Raw genomic sequence first — 7,710 nt, 5'->3', positions numbered from 1 at the left:
AACCCCGGCCAGCTGTCCCCTGAGCCGATGCGGCTGCACGTGATCCCAGGAATGCAAGACTCCCCTCCAGGGCCTTCTGGGAAATGGGTTCCTGATGTGGCTGAGAGTGGACAGCGAACTTGCCCAAGAGAAAACAGCATCGGTGGGTGGTGGGCGTGAGGCCACGTGTGCCCGCCTGACACATGGGCAGCTCAGGCATGTGGGATGGGGGTCGGGGGAAGTCCTGGCTCTCACAGACCCTGGAGCCTCTGCCGAAGGCCACACTCAGGGTGAAGGCAGCTTCCCTGGAAACGTCTTGGCAGTGGTTTGTGCTGAGACAAACATTTCTCCTCTCCCTCCTCCCCCCAAGCCGCATTCAAGAAATGCTCCCTGCCTGGCCACAGCCCCATGCATGAGGAATGGGGTCTGAGGCCGGAGTTCAAGGAGCGACAGACAGGCTCCATCAAGGGCCATGCTCGGTCAGAGCTTGGAAGAGCCACGCGTGTTTCTCTCCCCTGAGACAGGAGAAGGGGCTGGGCGCCACGCCGGGCCTGCGTGCACTGTGGTCAGGAGGGCCATCCTTCCACAAATATTTACTCAACACAGCTCTGTGCAGACACCATGGGGGGGGGACATAAATACAGTCGTGGACAGGACAGCAGCCCTGGCTTTTCTTTTTGACATGAAACGAACACGTTTTAAAATGCGCGATTCCGTGGCATTGAATACGTCCACTGTGGCGCAGCCACCACCACTATCCAGCTCTGTAGCTGTGTCACCTTCCCCGAAGAAAAGCCCACGTGCTTTCCACGGCCACTCCCAGTCTCCTCTGCACCTCCAGCCTGGCACCTTCCGTGGATCTGCCTGTTCCAAACGTGTCGTGTAAATGGCATCATATGCTGTGCGGCCCTTCGTACCCGGCTTCTTTCGCTCAGCAGGACGTTTCTGGGTCCCGTCCACACTGTCGCGTGTCTCGGCGCATCATTCCTTCCTGTGGCTAATGTTCCACGTGTGACTGTCCCTTGATCCCAAGAGAGGACGCCCTCCCTGGGCAGTTCCTGACTCGGGGAACCATGGAGAGAGGGAAAGGGACTTTAAATGGCACATTACAAGTTGATGCCTCTTGAGTGCTTCAGCCCACAGCTAGAACAGTACTGCTTCTGTGACAAGAATGTCCCCCTCAACCAAGCCCAGCTAGGGGAGCCAGGGCGAGTACAGCCCCCAGCCTGAGCCCCGGGCTCCACATCTCGAAAATGGGTCCAACAGCCATTTCTCCTCAGGAGGAGAAACTCCCACAGCGTCTATGTTTAGCCCAGTGCCGGACGTGAGGGCGATGCCCGGTGACGCTGTGGCCGTCACCCCGCCTGACCACTGTGCTTCAGTGGGATGGCATCATCCCTGAAGGCCGTCCTGGCTGTCTCAGGGACAGGCTTGGGGGGCCAGGCCGGGCTTGGGAGGCCAGGCCGGGCTTGGGAGGCCAGCCGTCGGGCGCGGAGCCGTGAATCATCCTGGTTCGTCAATGGGCAGCGGCCGGTCGTAACCGCTTCCCTTTGCCAGTGCGTGCCAGCTTCTGTGTTTCTAGGCTGCTGGGCTGAATGTGCTGTCGATGTGCACATGATTATTACGACTTTTATGACCGTGTTTTTATTTAATTAGTACTATGCAATTTAGTGGAAGTTAGGGGTTTGTTTTTTTTGTTGGTTTTTTTTTTTTTTTTGGTCTTTATTTATTTTTATGGTGACGTTGGTTAATGAAATCTGGTAAGTTTCAGGTGTACAATTTAACGGTAAGGCATATATATATTGTATTGTGTGTTCACTTCCCATAGATTTCTTTCTGTCACCACATACTTGACCCCTTTTAGAGGTGCAAATTAACTAAATTTAAAATCACGCCGTCTTTTCCAGCCCTAACTGAGTGGTTCTCAAAGACGGGGGCCCTGGGCCCCAGTTACCTCGCTCTGGCCCCAGCCTGCCCACCAGCCAGTCCTGCTTGGTGACACATAGGCCTCTTCCCTGGCTCTCTGCCTGTTGGGAGAGGCAGCCAGGTTCCCCTGGGCATTCCAAGAAGTAGGAGGGCAGGAGTCAGGACTCAGAACCAGACTGGTGATTTTTACTTATCTCGATCAAAACTCTTTTAGGTATTATAAATAAGGAAGGGAGGAAGGAAGGAAGGAAGGAAGGAAGGAAGGTCCAAATCAAATTAGTTTACTTCAATTTAATTCAACGAATTACAGTTGTGTCTATATGTCAGGTACGGGACCAATGCTTGTGGTTCATCAATGAACAAAACCAAGACGCCCGCCCTAGGAAGCCAAGTGTCAGGCAGAAGAATGAAAATAAATTCTGAGGTGTGTCACCCGTTGAGTGATTGTCCTGTGGAGAGAGAAGAGAAAGCAGAGGCGTGTAAGTGGGGGCGGGTCAGGCTGCGGAACCAATGGCGGCGCTGAGAGCGGCTCTCGTGGAGAAGGCGAGGTTTGAGCGAAGACTTGGGAGACGCCTCGGGCAAGAGAGGTCCAGGCAGAGGGATCAGCCAGAGCCAAGGCCCAAAGGAAGGACAGTGTCTTGCATGTTTGAGGACCAGCAAGCGTGACTGGGCTGACTGACTGAGCTGGGGTGAGGAGCGAAATAGGGGTTCAGAGAGAACCCGATGGGACAGGGCCGTGAGCCATGAGCCGTTGTCCAAACTTTGGCTTTTACTCGGAGTGAAATGGGAGCCGCTGCAGAGTTTGGCGCAGAGGAGGGACATGATTTGACTGATGTTTTGTTTAAGCAAAAAAGGAAACTCCTAGACCCGGGTGAGTCAGAGGCTGCGGCCTCACTGTCTCCTCCATAACACGGCCTCCTCCCTGTGGGGAGGGGGAATGTCTGCACACAGCGTCAGGCCAGTACCGTCCCAGGGCCCAGTCCTGGAGCGGAGAGGGGTCTCCTTATCAGACTATAACCTCCCAGGGAAGCCTCTGATTGGCTCTGCTTAGTCAATCCGCAGTACCCAGATGCCAGGAGCATTGTGATTGGCTGCTCAGGTCACGTGTCCGTCCCATACTAAGAAGATGAAGTCCTCTGATTGGCTGCCCCATCAGAATTACAGTCAATAGGGGTACAGGTTCGGAAAGGAAGGGTGTGATTTCCCAGAGGATGGTAGGAGGGGGAGGGGAGCTGGCAGACAAAAACAACAGTCCTCCAGTGCATTGCTCATCCTAAGGTTAGTCCAGGGGTCCCCCCAGGTGGGCCTCTGCCCCAGGAGGGGCTGCAGAGCCATTAGAAAGAGCTCACTAATCTAGTCTGCCTCTCCTGTAGACCACATGCCATATTTCGAAAACACTGCTTCTCAATGGGGCATTGATGTCCCCGTGATGACTACAATACAGAACTGACCTAAAAGGTCACTTCGGCGACAGTCTTTTTTTTAACCACTGCGTTTCCCCATCCCTGGCTGGAGAAAACCCCAGCTATGCTCACTGAGGTCAGAAGCCAGCTGCTGGAGGCGGGGCCCCTTCCTCCTCTCTCTAGGCCTCCTCTGAAGTCACAGACAATTAAACAGAGTAGAGCTGGGTCTTTGATCCTCAGGAAATGCCAAAGAGGGTGAGCTGGAAGAAGCCACACTGGGGCTTTAGACGCAGCGGCTCCCCTGCTCCCATTTGTAGAGTTATGACAGGAGCACTTTCCTGGGCTTTAAAAAACATATACAATAAAGTAACAAATGTTGAGGATAGAGCTCAGTGGATTGTTACCTATATATCTACCTGTGCAACCTTCACACAGGTGAAGATACGAAACATCTCCAACACCCCGGATGCCTCCCCGAGGGGCGGGCCCAGTGCCTTCCCTCGCCCTCATTTCTGGGCACTGCTGTATTTTCCTTAGGCCTCACCAGTTTGCAAGGCAGGGGGCACCAATCCAAATTTTCAGGCAAAGAATGTAACTGGAGCTCAGGGAAAAGTAACACCCCATCATCCCCACCACCAGAAATAACAACTGGTACTTCCACTGACTGAGGAGGCTTTAGGGGAACTCTTGGCCGAAGATCAGAGAACGATGTGCCCTCCTTGCCAGGCCCTGGCTTAACTGAGATTCCCACCACGAAGTCACACACAGCAGGCAGAAGGGTTCCCTCCAAAGTCCCTCTTATTTTCGGCTTTAGGTGACAGCAGGCAATAATCTGTGGTTCGCCCAGGCTGGTTTTCCCAGCTTCTGCTGGCGAGGTTTCTATCTTGTTGTTTCAGAAGACCAAGCAGGGCAAAGAACACCCCCAATCTAAGGAGGGAGGGCCCCCTCTTGAGCTGTCTCTGGTCCATGATTCTGGGGGTGGTGCAGCCGCCAGACCCCATAACTGAGCTTTTTGACAAGGAGACAGCCTCTTCCAGTGGTTCCCCAGAGCTGGGGACCAGAGAGGCGGGCATCCTCTATTCTCAGACAGAAACATCCAAGGAGCAAGATGCACAGTTCTACCAGACGCACAGAGATAAAACTTATTTCAGGACATCCAGTGCTTTCTGTGTCCCTGATTGTGGCCTAGCATTATCTCTTGGGGCTGGGACAACCCTGCCTGGCAGCCCCAGGCTCCAGAAACATGGGTGTTGGTTTGCTAGTGTACCTTTTGTCCAGATAAAAGAAGGTTTGGCACATTACAAATGGATAAGAAGCGGTCCCCCCAGCTCCCCACTGCACTGCCCCAGCAAGCAAGGTCAGAGGTTTCTAAGAGTCTCCCTCCTGCCAGCCCTGCTGGGTGGGAATTATTATCCCCATTTCGAGGAAGAGGAAACTGAGGCCCAGAGGCTCATGCTGATGGAGGGCCGACTACGTGCCAGGTGCTTACTAATTAGACATGACTCCCTTTAGTTCTCTCTCAGCTGCGTGGGGAGTAGCTGACTGTCGGCTGTGTTTTACAGTTGAGAAAATGGATTCAGAGAGGGAAACTGCTTGCCTAAAGCCACACAGCTGCCCCCAAGGGCTGGCTCTGTGATTTTATGCCAGCTGAGTCTGGGTCCAGAGCATGTGGCCAGCGTCTTTGCCTTCTGACCAGTCCTTCCCTTGGTCTCTGCCGCTTTGGGGCACGGGCCAGACTAACACTGCTGTCTCTCCGGGCAGGCCCAAGGTGGAGCAGGCACAGGAGACTGACTTTCCCTCTTCCCCACTTCCCCAGCCAAGCAAGCAGTGTCAGCAAAACCACGGGGACCAGATCTTTGCCTTTGTGGAGGTCCCACCCCCAGACCTGAGGAAGGGGACTAAGGGGCAGGGGGTCGCAGCAAGGTGAATGAAACAAGGGCTTCGAAGAATCTTAGGGCATGAACTGTTGATGCTTCCTACGAAGGAAGAGCCGATGGATCCTTGGGGAAGTTCTGTAATAAGCAATCAAGCTATCTGCCTGGGGGTCTCTGGAAAAGTAAAGAGAGGCCGAAGGAGACAGCGGAGGTGTGGGCTAGTTTCCTGTGGCTGCAAATGACCACGCATTTATTTAGCTTCTCCAAACAACTCAAATGTATTCTCTCACGATTCTGGAAGCCAGAAGTCCCCAAGTGGATTTCAGTGGGCTAAAGTCAAGGCGTGGGTAAGGCTGGTTCCTTCTGGACGTTCTCAGGGAGAATTCATTTCCTTGACTTCTACAGCTTCGAGAGGCCACCTGCATTCTTTGGCTCATCTTCAAAGCTAGCAGTGTCCTCTCTTCTCTCCTCGGTGACCTCTGCTCTCTCTTTTTCATTCCTCCCTCTAATTCGCCGAGGTAAAGACGTCCAAAACTGTAGAGAATTTTTATGAGTTTATTTGCGCCAAGCTGATGACACGCGCCAGGGAGCAAGATCTCAGATGCGCCGGAGAATAAGTTTCACGGCCTCTTTTATGTAGTTGAAAATAAGGAGGGGACGTTAGGAAGATTAGATGCGGGTAAAAGAAAGCGAGGCAGGGATCGCTTTACAGGATAATTTACAAGATTTTGTGTTCTCTCGAGGGCGATTCTGGCTTATTTCCAAGGCGCGTTAATGAGACGCACAGACACAATGGTCAGGGCTTGCTTAAAGCAAAGATAAACCTTTTGCTAAAGAGTTAGATGCCTGGGGTGTGATTGCCGACACCTGCCAAGTTAGGAATTTATGACCCGATCACCCTGTGAGGTTTCTTTCCATAGAACTCTTTTTTTCATCCATACGTTCTACTGCTTTCCTCTTAGGAGGGTCTTTGTAATTAAATTGGATTCACCCAGATAACCTAGATCAGCGGTCCCCATCCTTTTTGACACCAGGGACCGAGAATCGGATGCCTGATGATCTGAGGTGATCTGAGGTGGAGCTGAGGGTGATGCTAGCGCTGGGGAGCGGCTGCAAATACAGATGAAGCTTTGGACCAGTATGGTCCATGGCCCCGGGGGTTGGATCTAGGGTAATCTCATCTCAAGATTTTTACCTAATCCCACCTGCAAAGTCCCGTTTGCCCTATAAGGGTAACATGTTCACAGGCTCTGGGGGTTCGGGTATGGACATCTTTGGAGGGCCATTATGCAGCCTACTACAGATAGCAAAGTCGCATCGATGGAGGCATGGCTGCGTCTCAAGTGTCCAGGCTGAGTGAGGGGCAGATGGCTCAGGTCTCGTCCCCAGCACCTACCCTGACTCTCAGGGAGATAGACACCGATCGGCAACATCGGCCACCTGTGGAGGTCCTGCCAGGTGACCCTCTTTGTCGCACGTACCGGAAGGCAGGCCCTGCGCACACCCCCGTTTTACAGATGAGGGCCGTTAAAGAAAACGCCACAGATCCCAAACGGCATCACTTGTGCTAAAAGCCTGTGATGCCAAACCTGAGTTTAATACCTGATCTGATTGCAGTTCCGACCTCTCCCAGATACGTAATCTTAATCAACCAGTCTGGAATTTTGGGGTTAAGCACCAGGAACGTAATCCGTCACGTGGGGCTCTCCACCCCCCCATACTGCCCACAGAAAAAAGGGACGACCCGAAAGATAAAAACTTTCCCCTTCTCTGCCCTCAAAAGAAAGATGTCGGGGTCCACAAATAACTCCCCTGCTCTCTTTCCCCAGCTCCCTCTCTAGTCGCTAGATGGGAAGTCACTGGATTCACAAGTCACTTAATAAAGCCAGTTAGATCTTCGAATCTACTCCATTGAATTTTATTCTTTTTTTTTCTTTTCTTTTCTTTTTTTAAACAGGAAAGAGATTAGAAAGTGGTTAAGAGTTTGTCAGGAAGGGGTGGCCCGGGGCCAGAGGCTGGATGAGGGACGCCCCAAGGCTCTGCTCTCGCAGCACCTGGTGGCAGAGCTGCTTCTGCAGCTGGGAGTGGGCGGGTGCTGAGTGGGGACAGGCCTCCTGGCTGCTGTCTCCCCGCCTCCTGGCTGCTCTGCAGGCACCACCAAGCAGCCTGCGTTGGGTCTTTCCCAGAGCTCCCGCCTTTGACATGCCTGCCCCGGTGCTGGCGATGGTGACCGGCCAGGTGCTCCCGGCCTTCCTGCTCTGCAGCACACTGCTGATCATCAAGATGTATGTGGTGGCTGTCATCACCGGCCAAGTGAGGCTGCGGAAGAAGGTACGTGCCGCCCTGGGGGCCCCCGGAGCGCGCGCGCTTCTCCCGCTCGCTCGCTGCCCCGGCGGTTTCAGGGCCAGGGGTGAGCGTGTGCGGTGGGAGACCCCGTGCCTCTCCCCGTCCTTCCCAGTGGCTCCTCTGTGGCTGTCGCTTGCAGCAGGGCCCGAAGCTCCCTGTCCTCTGTCTGAGAGCATTAACTC

The 7,710-nt window shown here is 53.6% G+C and overlaps 1 protein-coding gene across 1 annotated transcript in view; it reads left to right on the top strand.

Annotated features, from left to right (window-relative positions):
• The first annotated feature begins 7,319 nt into the window (after nucleotides 1-7,319).
• PTGES (prostaglandin E synthase) overlaps nucleotides 7,320-7,710 on the top strand; it is a 10,365-nt gene continuing 9,974 nt past the window's right edge. Inside the window, exon 1 of the mRNA XM_015594166.2 lies at nucleotides 7,320-7,513. Within this exon, the coding sequence (XP_015449652.1) occupies nucleotides 7,385-7,513 (129 nt within the window). The 5' untranslated portion in view covers nucleotides 7,320-7,384. The remainder of the gene's footprint in view (nucleotides 7,514-7,710) is intronic.

This window comes from Pteropus alecto, unplaced genomic scaffold (assembly GCF_000325575.1).
Source record: "Pteropus alecto unplaced genomic scaffold, ASM32557v1 scaffold67, whole genome shotgun sequence".
Classification (NCBI taxonomy): Eukaryota; Metazoa; Chordata; class Mammalia; order Chiroptera; family Pteropodidae; genus Pteropus; species Pteropus alecto.
Note: the sequence above shows the minus strand (reverse complement) of the source record. Positions and strands in the feature narration are given on the sequence as shown.